The sequence below is a fragment of the Uranotaenia lowii genome, chromosome 3, assembly GCF_029784155.1.
Source record: "Uranotaenia lowii strain MFRU-FL chromosome 3, ASM2978415v1, whole genome shotgun sequence".
Taxonomy (NCBI): Eukaryota; Metazoa; Arthropoda; class Insecta; order Diptera; family Culicidae; genus Uranotaenia; species Uranotaenia lowii.
In genome coordinates this window covers 342,052,495-342,073,193 of record NC_073693.1, presented here as the reverse complement: position 1 = coordinate 342,073,193, position 20,699 = coordinate 342,052,495, and the positions used below count along the sequence as shown (strand labels likewise).

The following is a 20,699-nucleotide window of genomic DNA, read 5'->3' as shown; positions in this document are numbered from 1 at the left end:
GTTTTTTCATTTTTTTTTCTATCATAAAGTCACTTATATCAACAATACTGTTGATCATACGCAAAAATGAAGTTGAGATGATCGAAAGCAAATTTATCCACCTTCAATATGCAAAACAGAGATTTCGAATTAATGTCATGTAGTCAGAAATATTTGAATTTGAGTAGAACTACTTTTTACATTTTTCTAAAATTTTATATTTGGAGCATATCTAAAAAACTTTTCTACTGAGATTTTTTTGAATTTCATTTTCGGGTTCAGCGCCCGATTTCACATTAAAAGTGATCTTCAGTTTACTTAGTTCAAAAATCCTATGAACTAGTGTTATTAATCAATGCGCAATATTGCGCTTCCGCATAAAATCTTGAAAGGTGCGGAAGAGACATAAGTTTAACGAAAATCCGAAAAACAGATAAAAAAAAATTTCAATCGCGTTTTTCTCGCTTGCTCGTTTTTCCACATAGAACAATCTTGCTTGGAAGGGCAGTAAAGAAGACCTTTATTTTGGGTACCCAAAATCTTAATTATCTAAGCTTTATCACTGAAACTCATCTGAATCTGATTCCTGCATTTCCAATTTTTAATTCAAAGCTCAGTAGCAACTGTACACTTAAGAACAGAGGGGTGTGTTCTCGAAAATCTACATTTTCTATATTTTTGGATACAAAGTTCCGACCAAAATCCAATGTATTGATCGGCTTCTAAATCGAGACAATTCCAACATCAATCACGTGCAATCGATAAACTAACAATTATTTTCTATTCATCAAATTTCGGCTAGGTAGATATTTCCATACGCTTTCGCAGGTGAATGTAGAATGACTTAACAAAAACAGTCACCCACCAAAGGCAGTAGGGGAGCTAACCCTTTTTTTGTAGCTATATGCAATTTACTTTTACGAATAAGGTTGCTAACAAATTTGCGTAAGGCTAAAACTCGGTACAATCACCATGATGACCCAATTCGCGATTCGCGAAGAAAACAATACATATACCGTAGGACAATTATAGAATGATGGCCGGTCGGGTGCGTTGAATAACAAAAAAAAGACTTCTACGGTACACAAACGAGAAGCTTACCTAGCCGAGAATTTAGGCCAACAGAAGAAGCTTCGTATTTCCAACTCGGAATCATTTTAAATGAACAGACAGGTAGTGAATTGTCGCTGAGCAATTGATTGACTGTAACCCAGCCCAACAATTGGTCAACCCATTACGATGTTAGGGAAATGACACCTACAGAAAAAGTTATAGATACTGATCCCATTCAACAAACAAGAAATGTATGCAAAAACACTATGATGCCAAACGTGCCATATCTTACTACACGTTTTGATTCCGACTTGAATTTATATTTATGATGATGGAAATAAAATCCTCAGAGTTCATTCACGCGCTCCCTCACGCTCAAAACAGGTTCAAACTTACCATTTTCCCGCCAATCGTCCAAGGTGTCGTTCAATCGGATTCCCCTTATCCGCACATGGCAATATCAGAGTCATTTGCCCAGAACAGAAGCTGTTCGGCAAATATTCAAAGTGGGCGCCAAGTTTGGTGTATTTCGTTTTGCTTGAGGGCGGAACCTATCTGGAGGTACGTATCGATTCAGTAGAGATGAGTCTGCAAGAAGCGATCGCCCCACGTTGAGTTGTTGTGCTGTTTGGTTCTTATCGATTGAGAAGCAAACCTTGGGGGCAAGACATACGACGTTAACTCCAGCCAAAAGGGAGACAGACATCAGGTGCGAATATTATAAAAGATGTTACCCATTCCAGAAACTGGTTAGTCGGTCGTGTTCGGATTTCGCGTTCGGGAGTTGCTCCTGTTTCGCTTGTTCGGTCTGTAATCGGTAGTGATTCTTGGTTCTTCCTTCGATCCAATCATCTGAGCCAGCTGTCCAGTCAGAGTTATTCGCCGCATACTGTGATTTTCAAGTTCTGTGAAAATGAAAGCCCTTATTGCGGCCGTGTGTTGTTGTGTTGTCCAACTGTGGACCCTCGGAAGTGCCCAGTATTTCAGCATCAATCTGGGGACGGAAGAAGAAAGTCTGGTGGCGCAACCGATCGTTCAACCTCCGCAGGCGGCGACGCAGGAAGTGCGGCAGAAGATAACGCCACTGGACGCCATGGTCGATAAGACCAACTATCTGGGCTTTCGGTTGCTGTATCTGCATGCGAAGGGGAACAAAAACAACATCGCGTTTTCGCCGTGTGCCGTGGGAAGTATTTTGGTGGCCCTTTATGAGGGAGCTAACGGACGGAGTGCTTCCGAAATTCACGAGGTGCTGGTGGTGCCCTACGATAAGGATATACTGAGGGTGGGCTACCGGGATATCCATCGACGGTTGCGGAGTTACTTCTATCGGAAGGAGAATCTACTGAGCGGCCTGAGTTTGAGCAGTGAAAACATTACTATTCGGTGAGTCTACAAGAGTAAGAACTCGAAAAAATCCGTTATGTAAATTTTCAAGATTGCTTCTCACCGTCGTGGTATGATGAAAAGTGGTTGAGCTTCAAATTCAAATATCCTAATTTAAACCAAAATTTAGAATTGAGATCGAGATTCGTAGTTTGGACTCCTCGTAGCTAAATTTAGAATACGCAGATATAGACCATAATTTAAATTCAGTATCTGACAAGAGAAACTCATTTCCGAATTCACATTTCTATGTTTATTTCCACACCCAAAGTAGAGGTTGCAAAATATCAATGCCGATCGGAGCTAACATGAGCCGAAAATGCGCCTTCGTTATTCTTTCATGTAACTATATATACAAAAAAGAAATTTCTAACCGTCTGTCTGTCTGTCTGTCTATCTGTTCCCTATAGACTCGAAAACTACTCAACTGGTTTACGTACAACTTCGCATATGAGGGTATTGGAGGCCGGGGAAGGTTCCTTTAATAGTTTAGGACCCCTACCTCTTCCTGGAAGGGGGGAGAGGGTCTCTCATATAAAAGTAAAAAGTCTTCATAACTCGAGAACTAATCGAGCAAATGGAAAGAACTTTGGCATGGGAAAGCATTGGGATACGTAAAATGTTTATTTGCTTATTTGAGACTTCTTTCTCCTTCAATTGGGGATACAGTTAGGGAAGACGGTAGCTCACATACGATTGTTTTGCATAAACCAAGAACTTATCTAACAAATGGAACCAAATATGACATGGGAACAATCATACAATCGAGCAAATGGAACAGAATTTAGCATGTGAGTGTATTTGAGTACAAGGAATGTTTGATCTTGATCCCCTACTTCCAGGTAGGTGATAGGTAGGAAGAGGGGCTTCGATATAAATTTTATAACATAACTCGACAACTAATAAAGCAAACGAAACCAAATTTGACATGCGAGGGTATTCAAGCACAAGAAATGTTTTCCGGTGGTAATCGAGAAAATGGAACCAAATTAGCATGGGAGCATATTTGTGTACGGGCAATATTTCTTCGATAGTTTGAGATAGTATTAAGTGGGGAGAGGGACACAAATTTTTTGAATAATTCAAGAACTTATCGAGAATGGGGCCATATATGACATGGGATACAAGAAGTGTTTTTCTGATGTTATGAGACTCCCTTCCTTCCATTAGGGGTATAGGAATGGGGAAGGGGTCACTCTCACAATTTGAATTATAAATTCGAGAACGAATAGATTAAATAAGTGTCCCGTGAAGTTATTTTGTTACAACAAATGTTTCCATGATAGTTTTAGACCCTCTCTACATTAAAAAGGGACGACGAAGATTCCATATATGAAAAAATATGTTGGCATAAGTTATAAACTTATGAAGCAAAGAAATCCAGAGTCATAAAAAGGATTAAAACACGGAGTTTGAAAAAATTATTAAGATTTCAAAATAAAAAAAAAGTTGCAATTTTATTTTGAAAAAACATTCTAATGATTTTGAAATTGAACTAAAAAAATTTTGCAAATAAATGAAAAGTTAAATAAATACGTAGGGGAAAGTCGGGTAATACGGACACCCTAAGGTAGAATCGCAATAGAAAATCAGATTTCGCTTTTTTCATCGCTGTTTTCGTGCAGATGGGCAGTTTGTGTTGTTTGCCAACGCATTAATCATTGGCATCGGTAAATTTCCTTCATCAGGACTGTTTTTAAAGCAATTTTTAAATATGCTTGCAAATTACACTTTTTAAAAATGGTCGGGTAAAACGTAGACTGCTTAGAAAAGGTAGATATTGTCGGAAAAATTTCTGTTGAAGCACATAATTTTGTGAATTGAACATTTGAGAATGTTTATAAACCAAAACGGAACCAACTTCTTGTCCAAATCCAGCGGCGAAATTTTATGGTTTTCGGAATTCCGTGTTTTATGAGCGCTTCCTTTACCGGGGATCTACTTTTAACAGTTTTAATGGCCTGTTTAAGATGAAGAGCGCTTTTTGGCCGACAATTGCTCTTGCCACTGTCTTGTGGATGCATTTGGAGGATCAGACCGATGAAAAATTGGAAATACCTGGAGAAACTTACTGTGGTATACAGGAGTTGTAGGGTATAAGAATTTGATTCTCTAAAATAACTTATATCAAACTAGCTGACCCGGCAAACTTTGTTAAGCCTGTAATTTTTGAGTATTTTTTAAATTTTAGCACTGTTCCTTAGACAGCTTCCTTTTACGTGTATAGGAAGGAGCTAGTGGATACCTTTGTATCAGAAAAAAATCCAGAATTATGGCACGTTTTTCGAATTTCATTATTTTAAGTTCATTCAAAAAACCGCTAATGGAATGAAAAATATCATACATAAATTTATATTCAAAACCGGCAGTTCGTGACACAAAAACGCTCATACGATTTGCTCAAACTTTTGTTTAGCGAACTTATTTTCTTGTTGAGGAAGCGTATGATAAAGTTCTGCCAATGATCAGTTCCGGTAACTTAAGAACGCTCTATCAAGTTTCAATTTAGTTTAGTCATCATTCCTATTCAAAAACTTCTATCTGATAAAGTATTTTAAAAATGTTGAAGATTGATTTCAACAGAAAATGGATCTTTTTTGCTGCAGTCGTCATAAATAGAGTTGTATTTTCGATTTGTTTTAACCTCTGTATTTAAATACATTACAGTTTCCTTTAAACATGGTCGTCAGAATAGAAAAATTAAAAAAATGGACCCGGAACATTTAAAGAATAATGAATATAAAATTAATTTTTATTTTTTTTTTTAATTATTTCAAATGTCTTTTTTTCGGACTTTGCACTAAATACACTAATTGAATCTTATTGTGAACTTACAGAGCTGAGTTTGACAAATATTTAACAATTCAGAAAAAGTTTCATTTCATTTCATTTTACAGCAACACTTTTCTAATCAATATAATGTTTGAAAATGTCTTCGAAATTTGTGTCATCATTATCTTTTTTTTTCAATTTTCAGTTAGGGATTGGCAGATTGCACTAAGAATTAAAGAATTTAAAAAAAAAAAAAGAATTTAAACTTTCTTGTATTTAGATTATTTTTCTCTTAACAGACAAACCCTGAATGAAAGCAAATCTATTTTGAGTATTTGGAATAAAAATTCAAAATTTATAGTTGATGATCGTAAGATAAGAAACTGTAATCCAGACAGTTAAATTTAATTCTGAATTTAATTGTTAATTTGTATCAATATTCTAAATTCGGCTTTATGAATCTGGATTTTCAGTTATATTAAAACGATTATTTGAAAGCTGGATTTTCGTTGATCTTGATTTTTTTTTGTCGAATTAAAGTGTTTATATTCTTTAATTTACTTATGCTTGACGGATTGTTTTTTTAGATTTTATTTCTGGTACGAAACTTTTTTTGTATTTTGGTGTATTGGTTCAGATTTTTCTCTATACTTAAATGTTCGAAATTTTAGGTGGCATGCATTCTACTTAAAATTTAATTTGTATATTCTTTCAAGTTTTCAGTACTTGATGATATTATTGATTACGATCCTTTTTTCTGACTTTTGAAACTGAGAGTTGGATCTAATATCAAGATAAAGTCCTATATAGCTAAAATTTTCAAAAGTTCCGATTAATCACTGAGCATGAAAGGTAGTGTGGATTTTCCAATATATCCTGATCCTCCAATTCGTTTTTATGATAATAATTCAATTTACTTGGAATCACAAAATTGATAACCTTCAATTCTCAAACTAACTGGATAAAATCAACAAAAAATAAATTAAGGTGATCTTTTATCAGTTATATGACTTGTTACCAAAACTCATAAAAAATGATTTGATAATGAAAAGTTTCAATTCAATCTCATTAAGTTGTTTTGAGTCTATTGGAAATTTTACAGCCATATTGCTTAAGTTGCTAAAAGAATATGACATTTCCAAAAAAATAAACGGTTTACGAACAATCATCTAAAAAAAATCTTAGAATTGCCTTGATTCTGATGCAAAAAATTAGAATTTTTGTCAATATTCTTCGTTCATGCTTTTCTATGCTTCGTAGTTGCGGAACCCCATAGGGAAAATCACATCCAAGTATCCATTTTACTGGTGCCACGTGAAAAGTACACTTGCAACGAAAATGGGCGCCAAAACTTCCTATAGAGAGATGGATGAACATCAGTAAGCCTTGATTACTTTTGGCGCCTTCCTACTCTGGGTGATTCGAATGAAAAAAATGGAAATTGGGTGCCATGACTTTCATTTGATACGATTAAAAACTAAAAATTTTTAAAATACAACAGCTCTGGACTGAAACATCGTACCAAAATGACAAAATATGCGTTTTGTAGATTTTTTTAAAATCTATCGATTAATGTTATTCATTACTCGAAAAAGTGACGTTTTAAACGTCAAAACACAGCTCTAAAAACAAAACGTTAATTTTCTCAAGGAAAGTATATTTTTTTCTTGAATTTTATGATTTCATTGTTTTCTTGAGAAAATTTTACGTAAGAACCAACCAAAATCCCAATACAATATTTCTCGTTTTCGGGATATGAAAGATTTAAGTTGGATTGTCTCACAATTATTTATTCGCAGCACTCAGTGATTTCACTAAACTGCATAATTCATCCAAATTTTTAGCCACATCTTCCTTGCTTGAACAGATTTTTTCTTTTCATGATTTGTTTGAATGATTTTGAACGAAAGAAAAAAATTCGTTTTATGAAATATTATAATTCCAAAAATAACTATATTTTTCTCTATATTTTTCTCGTTCCAACACGGCAATTTAAATCATCTTAAAACTGTATTTTAATTTTGCATACATTTTATATTTGAAATTTCGGTAAGCTTGAACGAACATACTTTCATTCCCATTTTTCCAATATCTAAAGAGATTGCGGCATGAAAAGAACGAAATCTTGTTCATGGTGTAACAGGTTTATCATGTTGAAACGGTTAATTTTAATAAGCAACAAACATTTGTAAAAAAAAAAGATGCTTAAAAAATTAAAATAACACTTTTGTGTTTGAATTCGTTTTGCTGTTGGGTAACAATTTTATACATTATAACTCTATATTTAATCATTAAGTTAGTGCTTACTTAGCGGATGAATCAATGTGAGGATGTCATTAAAATATTGTTATCAATTATATCGGCGATTAAAATCTTAAATCAATTATTCACAGATAATGTTTAAATCTCGAGAATCTGCTCGTACATATGTTGAATACTAAACTTTTATAAATTATGACTTTATTTGTTTTTGTTTTTCTGGGATTTTAAGACTCTCGTGTGACATCCCTAAATAAATTATGGCGATACTGATATTTATAACAAGAGCAACTTAAATCTTTCATATCTCGAAAACGAGAAATATTATATTGGGATTTTGGTTGGTTCTTACGTAAAATTTTCTCAAGAAAACAATAAAATCATAAAATTCAAGAAAAAAATATACTTTCCTTGAGAAAATTAACGTTTTGTTTTTAGAGCTTTTGACGTTTAAAACGTCACTTTTTCGAGTAATGAATAACATCAATCGATAGATTTTAATAAAATCTACAAAACGCATATTTTGTCATTTTGGTATGATGTTTCAGTCCAGAGCTGTTGTATTTTAAAAATGATGAATTTTTCAAAATCTTGTAAAAAAGAAGGGAGGGTCCTGGAACGAGAGGTGGGCGGATCATTCTCAAAAATTGAGGATTTGTTTTGTAGGCCTCAGAAAGTCTATCGGCCAAGTTTGGCGAATTTTCGATAAGATTTTTTTTCTCGCTGTGCACACTTGACATGGAATGACCCATATTCATAATATCGTATGCATTAGATATAGATATGAATAGTCGCATTTTAGTATGTAAAGAAGATCTGATGTTTGAGTTTAAATTTATGATACATGAATAACAGTGTAACTCTGAACGAAAAATAGGAAAAACGTTATTTCGTTAATTTCTCTCTGGAATAAGCTCTCTTGCAGTTTATACGTATACGTGTTGAATATGAAATATGAATACATGTTTCGCTTAGGTTTCAGCATGAGAGAGAAAGAGAGCTCTCTTTGAATTCACATATCGGTTGCGTAACGATCTAACGTTTCGAGATCCGTTCGTTAGACAATTTTGGCAAGGTTGCACGCGCTCATTCGCGTGCTGTTTATTGATGCGGTCCAATTAAGGTTTCGCAAATCAATATGGACACCAAACTTCCAGGACCGGTTAAGACACTTACGTGTCCGTTTTACCCGACCTTGAAGTGTCCGTCTAACCCGACATAGCAACAAAAACCTTTGTTGCACAAGCTCGTTGACCAAAATTCGCTAGGTTTACTCCAGGTCTAATAAACATTCTAACGTTGAAAACTGGTGAAACTTCCGATAATATAGCGAGTTATGGACAATTTTCTTAGTAGAGAAAATTACATCAAATGGTGCATCATCAAAGTTTTTGTTTATTTTGTTTACTATTATGAGACATTATTTGTTTCAAATCAAAAATGGGTCTCGAAAGTGTTGACTTGGTTGATACTTGGCCAAACATATTAATTCCCATCATTAGATTTGTGCCAAACATCGTGATTTTCTAAATATTGAAAGTGTCCGTCCTACCCGACTTTCCCCTACCACAAATTTCAATAATTTTTGGAATGTGTAGCAAAGCACATCGGGTCAGCTAGTGTTCAAATAAAATTTTTATTTCTACTTTGTGAAGTCCTAATTACAAATTCCAAAAAAAAAATATTCCAATATACGATATAAGAACTGATTTTTAAGCTTAGTTTTAGATTTTTAGTCTTCCTTTACGGTGAGTGTCTACATGACCCAAACTGTTGGGGAGAGTGGGGATGCTTGATCCCCTTTTCTTATTTTCACCATATCTTTCTGGAAAATTTAGCAACTCGTCGTTTTTTACATTTTCTGGCAGCTTGTAACTTCAAGTTTCTATACTCCAAAAATTAGAACGATACTTGAACCCGTAGATGAACTAGAAGCATTTTCGTAGGAGTGAAAAAATTGCGATTTTTATGAAGTTAGGGAATTTGATCCCCTATTGAAGAAATCTTGATTTTTATTCAGGAAGCCCTAATTCTTGTATAAAAATCAAACAAAACCCCAAGATAGAATGTTAATTGACTATTTTGGCCATGTTTGTTCTCAATTCACAAATTATAGCTGACAGAAGAAGAAAATTCTATAACTTTGTCTCAACGCTAATGATATTGCATACTTAAAGGCGCTATTTTTTATAATCAAGAGAAAATTAATTATTTCAGACCTTTTCTCCATACAACTGTTGGAAAAATATTAGTTTTTGAATGAATATTAGTAATCTCGTAATCAGCAATGATAACGATCAATTCAGAAGAAGAATATGCCGTTTTAAACTCTAGGGATCAATTATACTCATAATCATCATTTTAGAAAACTTTTTCTGAAAAAAGTTAAAACTTTTCCATTGCTTTGAAAGTATGGCATTATGAAGTTCATATTATGCTCAATCGATTGATATATTGGAACAAATATTTTTTTCATAATTTTCCCATGTAAGGAACATTTTAAAGTGATGAAAAGAGATCTTCCAGTTACATTTTGTGAAATTTTTCAAACAAAGTTCAATTACTCAAACAATTATTTTGTTAAAATTTTTTGAAATGCAAGCATTGTTATTTTGCTCTTTTTGGCACATTTTTCTAGAACATTTGATCTTCCAGTTTCGAGATATAGCTAAGGAATCAAGTATTCCCAGAGATCAAGTATCCTCAGTCTCCCCTACTTTCTCGAAATGATATCTCAGGAACGTTTTAAGCTAGGTTCCATTAAATGGGGTAACATTGATCACCGGGGTAGCTTTGATCAACATGATATTATGCCACATAATCATCAATAACTTAGTCTACAGTTAAAATATCTTAGAACTTTTATCTACGTTTAAAAACCTACAAGTTGAGTTTCAAGTTGGATAAAACTTGGTTGGTTTTTGAAAATTTCAAATGTAAGTAAAGATGTTATTTCAAAATCTTGAAATAACTATTTTTTCTAAGGCTCGCAAACAAACACCCTTCCTGATGAAATCATAGCGTTTAGAAGCAGCAGGTTGATTTATGTGACAGTTCACCTTTTTTCTTAGTAAGTTTATAGTTTTGGTGTAGTTTTTGTTGGATTATGAGGTCATTGTTTTATATTTGAAAAATAGGAACGTTTTCCAAGAGTAAGTCGGTCTAGGACAAAAGGCTTGAAACCCTATAAAATGGTAGAGTTTGAAGGAATGAATTAAAGGGGAATAGTGCGAGGGCCTAGAGAATTGAATCAAGGCAAAACTTCATTTTTTGTAGTTGAAATTAGCCCCAAAATTTATGCAGCACCATTGCATTGTGATTTGTTATAAATACTTTCATAACCCCAATAAAACAGTCAAAAATAAATAAATTCACAAAAAAATCTCAATACATTTTAGAACTGGAAAACTTCAGGGCACTAAAAGGCTGAGCTAAAAAATTTATTTTTCAAGAAATTCTCGACTTTTGCCAACATTTTTCCCATGGAATTTAGATCCCGATTTCATATCGCTTTTGAGAAAAAATATGATGATATGAACGAAATCTAGAATTTAATAGGTTTTTTTTTTTTTTTTGTAAATTATTTATTTGAAACGGCTCATACCTTTAGGCTTTAAGGAGCCAAACTCGTTTTGTTTGATTACAATTGTGTACTTAGATCTAGTTCACTTTTTTTTTTTTTTTGAAGAAAAAGAAAGATAGAAAGGGAAATATGAAAATAAAGAGAATTATAGTCGAAGATCGATAGCTTTTAGGAAAAGGTATATCTCGAACATATAGTCCAAGTCCATCATACCTAATACATCCCTCACTGGAACGTCGGGTGGTTTTCCTCGGGCCCGAAGGGAATCTATAAAGTTCGCTCTGGCGAATAGGTGGTCCTCACACGACCAAACAATATGCTCGATGTCATGGTAACCTAGACCACATCCGCATAAATTGCTGCCAGCAATATTTAAACGATAGAGTACCGCATTCATGGAATAATGATTGGACATGAGACGGGAAAATATACGAATAAAATCCAGAGTCAGGTTCAATCTATTAAACCAGGGTTTAAGGCTTACCTTTGGGATAATCGAGTGGAACCACCGACCCAACTCATCCTCGTCCCATCTACGCTGCCAGTTGACAAGAGAGTTTCTTCGAGCCAAGAAGTAAAATTCGTTGAATACGATTTCACGCTGGTAAATGTTGCCTTCCATCGCACCCACTTTTGCAAGGGAATCTGCCCTCTCATTGCCTGCTATTGAGCAATGTGAGGGGACCCAGATAAAGGTGATAGAAAAGCAACGTCTTGATAAAGTGGTCAATATATCTCGTATCATTTCGAGGAAGTACGGCGTGAATTTTCCTGGTTTTATAGAGCGGATTGCTTCAACAGAGCTGAGACTATCAGTTATAATATAGTAGTGTTCAATAGGTCGTGTGGCGATACTATTCAAAGCCCAGTGAATAGCTGCTAACTCTGCAACATATACAGAGCATGGTGACTGGAGACTGTGAGATGCGCTGGATATTTCGTTGAACACTCCAAATCCTGTTGTTTCCTCTATAAGTGATCCATCGGTAAAGTACATTTTATCAGCATCGACGTGTCTATATTTAGCTTCGAAAATTCTTGGAATCAGAAGAGGACGATGCGGATCCGGGATTCCACGAATTTCCTGCTGCATAGACAAATCAAACTGGACAGAAGAATGATCGTAGTCTGGGCTACAAACACGAGTTGGAGAATACGAAGAAGGGTTTACCTGCATTGACATGAGGATATGGTATATAGACATAAATCTGGTTTGAACATTTTGCTCAAGTAACCTTTCGAAATTTACAATCACCAATGGGTTCATGACCTCACACCTGATGAGGAACCGAAGTGATAGTAAATTGAATCGATCTTTCAAAGGGAGTATTCCTGCCAAAACTTCAAGACTCATGTTGTGTGTTGAGGGCATACAGCCCAAAGCGATACGGAGACAACGGTATTGGATACGCTCTAGTTTGATGAGGTGAGTTTTGGCAGCTGACTGGAAACAGAAGCTACCATATTCCATAACGGATAGAATAGTTGTTCGATACAATTTGATAAGATCTTCTGGATGGGCTCCCCACCAGGTGCCAGTAATTGATCGGAGAAAATTGATTCTTTGTTGGCATTTTCCTTTCAGATACTCAATGTGGGCTCTCCAGGTACACTTGGAATCAAACCAAACCCCAAGATACTTGAAACTCCTCGATTGAGTGATCGTTCTGCCTAGGAGTTGAAGCTTAGGTTGAGCAGGTCTACGTTTCTTAGAGAAAACAACCATTTCCGTTTTCTGAGGGGAAAACTCAATCCCAAGCCCCAAAGCCCAGGAAGACAATCTGTCTAAAGTATCTTGTAAAGGCCTGTGCAGATGAGACTCAGTAGATCCTGTGACAGACACTACTCCGTCATCTGCAAGTTGTCTTAGAGTGCAGCCTTCAGAGAGACAGCTGTCGATGTCACTCACATAAAAGTTGTACAAAAGTGGACTCAAACATGAACCCTGTGGGAGGCCCATGTAAGATGTTCTTCTAACTGCAAAATCTCCGTGAGCAAAGTTCAAATGTTTCTCACAAAGTAAGCTGTATAAGATGTTGTTCAATAGAGGAGGCAGACCCCGGGAGTGCAACTTGTCTGACAAAACCTCTATTGAGACTGCATCAAAAGCTCCCTTTATGTCTAGAAACACTGAAGCCATTTGCTCACGTTTTGCGTACGCCATTTGTATCTCTGAAGACAGCAAAGCAAGGCAATCGTTTGTCCCTTTGCCCCTTCGAAACCCAAATTGAGTATCTGAAAGGAGACCATTTGTTTCTACCCATTTGTCCAAACGAAACAATATCATTTTCTCCATCAATTTGCGTATACAAGACAACATCGCTATTGGACGGTAAGAGTTGGGATCAGACGCTGGTTTTCCGGGCTTTTGGATAGCAATGACTCTCACTTGTCTCCAATCTTGGGGAACAATGTTATGCTCCAAGAATTGGTTAAATAAATTTAACAAGCGAAATTTTGCAGCATCCGGAAGGTTTTTCAACAAGTTAAATTTGATTTCATCAATTCCCGGAGCTGAATTGTTGCAAGAGAGGAGGGCAAGTGAGAATTCGACCATCGAAAAGCTTGAGTCTAGACCACTATCAGACCTATCAGGAGGCACGTTCCGGATTATTTTTTGCACAGGTGTAGAATCTGGACAGACTTTCCGTGCGAATTTAAATATTCACCTATGTGAATATTCCTCACTTTCATTTGTAGATGATCGATTACGCATGCTTCGTGCCACTTTCCACAAAGTACTTAAGGATGTTTCACGCGATAACCCACTAACAAAATTCCTCCAATACGCCTTTTTCTTCCCCTTGGTTAATTTTTTAAACTGATTTTCAAGGGAAACGTAAGCTTCAAAATGGACAAGAGTTCCATGTTTTCGAAATTCTTTAAATGCTGTTGATTTGTCCTTATAAAGCTTAGAACACTGAGGGTCCCACCATGGATTAGGAGGCCTTCGATGAATAGATGATTCTGGGATGGGTTTTGTTTGAGCGTCAACTGCACTATCGTGTATCAGACAAGAAAGAAAGTGGTACTCCTCCAAAGGAGGTAAAACGTGCATAGAGTCGATGGCGGTTTTAATTGTGTCCGAGTACTTTTTCCAGTCGATGTGTCTTGTAAGGTCATATGTCATATTTATTGTGTTCGAAGAGCTGACCCCATTGGTGATAGTAATTTCGATAGGTAAGTGATCACTACCATTCGGATCATGGACTACCTTCCACTGGCAATCAAATGATAGTGAATTTGAGCAGAGTGAGAGGTCAATTGCACTTTGTCTTGCAGGAGGTTTAGGTACCCGTGTTTTTTCACCCGTGTTCAATACTGTTAAATTGAAACTGTCGCAAATGTCATAGATAAGAGTAGAACGACTATCGTCAATTTGTTCTCCCCAGACAGTTCCATGTGAATTGAAGTCACCCAGGATCAACCTTGGCTCAGGGAGCACTGAGCACAGGTCCTCTAGGTGATTTCGATCCACTGCAACTCTCTGAGGCCAGTACAAACTGACAACACATAAGTCCTTACCTCTTATTGTTGTATGACATGCAACAGCTTCAATTCCGCCTGATAAAGGAAGGTGAATTCTATAAAAAGAGTGGCACTTATTGATCCCCAAAAGCACCCCTCCATAAGAATCGTCACGATCCAGACGGATAATATTAAAATTGTGGAATGAGATGTTAGATTGAGAAGATAGCCAAGTTTCGGACAATGCAAAGATATCACAGTTTGTTTTATGAAGTAAATAATTCAATGAATCCAATTTTGGAATAAGACTACGACAATTCCACTGTAGTACAGTGATATCTCCGACCTCTCGGCGTAAATTAGCCATCGAGAGATACAAACACTGAAAGGAGGGGCCAAGTTTGCATCAATTGCTTTAAAAATGTCTTTAATACAGGAAGCATTGCAAATACAATGTCTTTCACGGGTTCTGATACATTAAAACACGAAAAAAATCCGTTCAAAATGTCAGTCAACTTAAAGAGCCCAGACTGAGTCGTTGATTCTGGCATCACGTTTGGGGTTTGGGTTTGCGAAGCTCCCGCAGCTGTTGGTTTATTCTGCAGTGGTGCATTTCCGCGGAAACCTGGAGGAACTTGTTTTTCCTTTTCAGCAGCAGTCGACTTTTTCTCGTTTCTATTGGAAGAGACAACCGTAGCTATTTTAGCTGGTATTTTCGGAGAAGGCGCCTTTGTTCGCTTCCGAGAGCCTCCTGCAACGAAGACTGGCTGAACTTCATCAGCCGTATCTGTGTCTTCATTGTCAACTGACAGCACAGAAAAAATGTTACTGGTCTGAGGTTGGACCGGTGGAGAGGCGCTCTTTAATATGGCGGCATAAGAACGCTTGGAGCGTTCTTTTAAAGAGCGCCTCTGTTTATCCCAGCTTGCCTGAAATGCCTCGCAGGAGGAGATATCATGGGGTGAGCCCCCGCAATAGACGCATTTTTGCTCAACTGCTGAGCATGCTCCTTCCCCATGATTCTCCCCACAATGCAAGCATCGCTTCTTGTTGCAGCAATGCGAAGCAGTATGCCCCAACTTGATGCAATTCTTGCATTGCATTGGGCGAGGCACATAAAGGCGTACTGGAAGCCTTAAAATTCCGTCAATCAAGACGTAATGAGGGAGGGCTGTTCCTGCAAATGTAACCCGAATCGAGGCTGAAGGCGAATACTTGGTAACGCCATCAACGACGGAGGCAGTCATGAGTTGGCGACAATCCAAGATTCCGACCGAAGTCGAATCAAGGCTCTTGAACTTACCTACGCCGTGAGACTTAACGTATTCAGCCTCCAAACTCGATTCGGTGATCACACCCTCGATCTCTACGTCTCGAGATGGAATATAGAGCTGATACTCTAAATTAAAAAAATTACTGGCAAGAATTCCGTTTGCGGCCTTCCGGTCGGCCACAACAACGCGCAATTTGTTCGGACGTACTTTGGAAACACTGGTAACGGAGGGCCACCTAGCCAGATCTTTCGTGATCTGCACTAAATTTAATGGTTTTCCGTTAGTTTTGGGCCGGATGAAAACCACCCCCGGCCCAGAAGAGGATGAATTATCAGGATAAACTCGGAGTCGGGTTGTTTTTCCCGCAGCTGCAGATGGAGTAGCAATATCAACTGGCGGAGAAGGATGAGCATTCGAAGAACCAGCTACAGCTGAATCCTCCAGATGCTCCTCATCCTCATAGATGATTTGCTCACCATCCACCTCTGGCGGGTCCGACCCCCCGCCTTCGCTCATATTTCATGAAAATAAAAGCGAAGCTCAATTTGATCGAAATATATAATAGAGAAAAAATAGAATTAGAAATAGAGAAAAGTAAGAAAAGTATAACAAACTTGATTTTTGTTTTGATTGGCTCCTTCAGTGGTGATCCCAACCACGTGGTCCTTCTTCGAAGATGGCTGCCACGTCAAGTCTCGGCTCGAGCAAGAACGACCAGATTGATGATGATGATGAGTCAAACAATGGCGGCGGCCCTCGTGGTGACCAGTTGAGGGCAGTCAGCTAGCCAGAAAAAAAACCTTTTTTTTTGTCGACCAACACTATAATAGCACCACTTTGGCGAGCTGGGGTCTGCCTTTGGCAGAAAAACGTATAGCGCGGTACAAAACACCGTATTAAACGCCCGAACGGAACGAAACACCCGGATATATTGGACGAAATCTCGAAACGCGACTGTTCACTATGAGCGATACGAGACGAATGATTTAATAGGTTTATTGAGGCGAAAAATGATCCATAAGGTTTTCCCGGTTTCGATTTGAAATTCCAGGTTTTTTCCCGGTTTTCCCGGTTTGCTGGCCACCCTGGGAGTCACAAAAAAAAAGTAATTTCATTACAATCCTGATCAAATTTATTTAAAAGTTTGATTTTTTAATGTAGATGAACCATCTCGAACATTTAAACACTTTAAAATCAATAACTAAGTTGGAAGAATATAATTTCTGGTCTTGTCGCAATAAATAAGTGATGAGAAAGTTTATTAGATTTTTCAAATGAAATTATAATCACTCTGTTTGTGACATTCTAACTGTTTTCTCTCAATTTGTATCACTCTGATGCCTTCAACAAAGTTGTAGCCAGGGAAATTTTCTATTTGGCCATGTTATTGAAATATAGAGCTGGATTAACGCTAAAGGTAAGACAAGCGTTTTCACAGAGTGTATTATGACTGTGTCTTTGAGAAAACCATTAAAAGGTTTTTTTTTTTGAAAAATAGAGATTCTAGATCCCTTGATGGATTATTTCAAATTTAGGCTCAAATGAAAGAGGAATGTCACAGCTATCGGATTGTGCAAAAATTGCGATGCTAATTTTCGATAAATAAAATGGTTCCATCAGAGAAACCGTGAGATAGCTCATTTTATTGACATCGTATTGAAAAACTTTTGATGGATATGAATTTAGATAGATTGAGAGCTCATATTGAGATAATAAAAGTGCTTGGTTTTACAGATCACCGCTGTTTTTTTAAAAGTTCATAAATAAAAGTTTTCAATGATTTTATAACTATTTTTTCATGAGAGGATCAAGAAATTTTTATGTTAAAAATTGTCGTTCTGTTCAATAATTCAGCAAAGAAAATCAGGATCAGCATTCTTTTTCTGTATAATAAATGTTTTTCTTGATAAATAGACAGTGCACATGTAGACGATTCCGAAATGGTATGATTTATAAAAATCGGTTCAGTAGTTTTGAAGATACAACCAAAATAGTAATCCGGGTCTATATGACCCTAACCGGCTAGTTGTCCTTTTTTTTAACCGCAAAGGAAGGTTAAATACTTTTTTTCCTTAAATTTGGCCGATCGAAAATATCAATCGAATATTTCGTTTATTCTGATTCCTGATTTATGAATTTCAACTTTTTGTTCTTACTAAGGATTCATTGTTCTTATTTTTTTGTTAATTTTTTTTTTATCGCTGTTTCATGTGCATTCCAGACCAGAGTACGAATCGATTCTGAAATTCTACGGATACGATTTGGAGAGTATACCAGAAATGAAAACACAATCCACCACGCCAGCCATACCAACGTCCCCGGATGCCACGGATGACACCACAATGTTCTCAACGGACTACGAGATGACATCCAGCGAGGAAAGCCAGTCGACGACTGAAGCGATACCCTCGACAATGGACTGGACCGAAATGGGCACTTCCGAACAGCAGGACGAAACCGAGAGCACAATCACAACCGAAGAGCCCGAAGCAAACTCGGGTTCAGGTGAACTTACAACGGAGAATGAGGAGATCGGAATGAACAGCACAACGGAAGAATCGACGGCGGAAACGACGGAGACGACGGATGAAGCGGAATCTACCACGGAAGCTGCAACGGAGGGAAGTGAAAAGCGCAGGAGAAATCTGCGCAAACGAGGCCAGAGGACCAGTGGCAGTCGACGGCATTCCCACTCCAACTATCGTGTGCTCATTCGGACCAGAAGGAGTCCGGAAGAAATCGATATTATTGGCCATCAGCGATTTTTGCAAAATTTCCTGCTACAGGATGCCACAACTTCTACGCCGCTGGCAGCTTTCCCAGTTTTTTCGGAGCGAGCCAATCACCAATTCCAGCAGGAGCGACCTCTGGACGATACCATTGAGCACAACTTCTACTTGAGTGAAACGGAAACGGTGAAGGTTCCGTACAAAATCTACAATACAATTTTGAAGTATGCCTACATCGAGAGGCTGCAATCAACGGTGATGGAACTGGAGTTGGATTCGGATGATTACAAGTTGATCATCGTTTTGCCCGATTATGAGTTCGGGTTGGGTAATCTACTGAAGTTACTCCAAATCGGAGGCGAGAATGTACCTACCCTGAGGGAGATCGTCAGTCAGATGAACCCGTCCTGGGTTAAAACTCTGATTCCAAAGTTTAGCCTCAAGGGAAATATCATCCTGACCAGCGATCTACAGAATGTAAGTTGAAGTTTTGAAGAATAAAATCAACTATTCTAGCATCAATCATTTCAGATGAACATCAACGACATCTTCGAGCCGACGCGTGCCGACTTCAGTCCCATGACGGACGATCCCCTTATCTATGCGAAGCACATCGAGCAGTCCATCAACATCAACATTCGGACCCAATCGCTGCAACAACTCAAAAGTAATTATAACCACTTAAGTTTGTTTCCGTACCGGACCCCACCCACGATTGCGTGATTAAAAAGTTAAATGGCCTAACGATTGCATAATAATTTTTCTTTTTTGCAGGGTTCACCTCGTTATATAAGAATCCGATTGAGCTGGCCGTCAACTATCCGTTCCTTTTCTGTGTTTTGGACAAAGAGCTGGACCTCGCCCTGATCACTGGCCGGATATTGAACCCCTTGAACTCAAGAATACACTAGACCTATTTTCTGAGAAGTTGTGGTTTTAAGTTGTAATAAAGATATGTAAAGCTTAGTCCTTTTAGAAATGGGACACTTTCATTTGCCAATAGCTCGTTAACTAGTTATTGGATATTAAAAATTTTGACAGCATTTTGTTGCCTGTAAAAAGTACTATTTGACCTATTTTTTTCAAAATTTAAAATTTACGCGTTTTTTAGATATGTACGATGCAAGAGAAAAAGAAAAAAATAATTTTGCACAGTTTCCTATAAAATTCGTCATTATCAAATTGATAGCTGACAAAACCGTCGATTATTCAAAGAATTACTGAGCTTTTGTGGTGGATAAGCATGCAAACACTGTCAATAATGTCCACAAAGTTCAAATCAAGCATTGAAGTGAAGCAAATGATCGGCAACAACGGTTAAGGATCATCAAAGAAGTCAAGTCTCATACCAGCATTTTTAATTTTCAATAAACGAAAAACTAAGGGTAGATCGCTGAAATGTCCAAAACAATTTTCTGCGATTAACTGAAAGTGTTGCGTAGTGATGACTCATTGAAATCCAACCTCAAACAACCATTTTTTGATGGTACCAAAGCTCTTAAGCTGTGAAACCGGTATCGAAAAAAAACGTTCAAAAATGTGGTCAAAAATAATCAAATTTGTTCATTTCGAAACAACTGTATCCACTAAAATGGTTCCAGTTTCCAGTTTCCAGAGAAGTATTGAACCAAAAAGTATCAGAAATTGAAGAAAGAGGGTGAAGCCACCTAAAATATAGATTTTACGAAGTATAAGTTGGAGAAACTGATCAATACCATGACTAAAAAAAGTGTGCGCCGGCCAATGGGAGATACCAAGAATAAAGTAGAAATTTCTTTAACAAAAAACGGTAAATATTTTTTTTTCAAATTTTTTCATGAAAGATCATAACATTACCTTCTTTTTCTTCATAGAAAGTATTTGGTTCAAACGAATGGTTTTTGAGATACAGGCATTCGTAACTGTCCCATTTCTAAAAGAACTAAGCTTTAGATCGAAACAAAGTTTATACATGCTATCGGATATGCAGGTAGTTTTGAGGCAGAAAACCACCTGCGTCATTGGTGTTCTCTAAACTTTTCGTTACGAAACAATTATGTATGATTTCTTGTATCGCTAAATCTTAAGCTTTCCAACAACAGAGAAAACGGTTTATTGAAACATGATGACAACTGAGTGAATTACATTATTACTTTGGTTTCAAAAGCCATGAGGGCATCCACACATCCCTCCATATTCTGATCTAATCAAAAAAGT

General features: G+C 37.1%; 1 protein-coding gene across 2 annotated transcripts; it reads left to right on the top strand.

The window, feature by feature from the left end:
* The first annotated feature begins 1,536 nt into the window (after positions 1 to 1,536).
* Positions 1,537 to 20,435, top strand: LOC129755200 (uncharacterized). 2 transcript variants are annotated; one of them, XM_055751575.1, is made up of 6 exons: positions 1,537 to 2,418; positions 17,996 to 18,980; positions 19,035 to 19,170; positions 19,278 to 19,557; positions 19,615 to 20,292; positions 20,357 to 20,435. In XM_055751575.1, exons 1-4 carry the CDS (start codon positions 1,946 to 1,948, stop codon positions 19,412 to 19,414), a joined length of 1,731 nt encoding a protein of 576 aa, XP_055607550.1. In that variant the 5' UTR covers positions 1,537 to 1,945; the 3' UTR covers positions 19,415 to 19,557; positions 19,615 to 20,292; positions 20,357 to 20,435. The 2 variants fall into 2 exon arrangements, with proteins under 2 accessions (XP_055607550.1, XP_055607549.1); XM_055751574.1 differs by having other exon boundaries at positions 19,278 to 20,292.
* The last annotated feature ends 264 nt before the right edge of the window (positions 20,436 to 20,699 follow it).

What these genes read in the sequence shown, in the direction of transcription:
- LOC129755200 (XM_055751575.1), top strand. Translation starts at nt 1,946, where the DNA reads ATGAAAGCCCTTATTGCGGCCGTGTGTTGTTGTGTTGTCCAACTGTGG. An exon ending in TGACCAGCGATCTACAGAAT is followed by an intron (nt 18,981 to 19,034) that starts GTAAGTTGAAGT and finishes CAATCATTTCAG; the next exon opens with ATGAACATCAACGACATCTT. An exon ending in ATCGCTGCAACAACTCAAAA is followed by an intron (nt 19,171 to 19,277) that starts GTAATTATAACC and finishes TCTTTTTTGCAG; the next exon opens with GGTTCACCTCGTTATATAAG.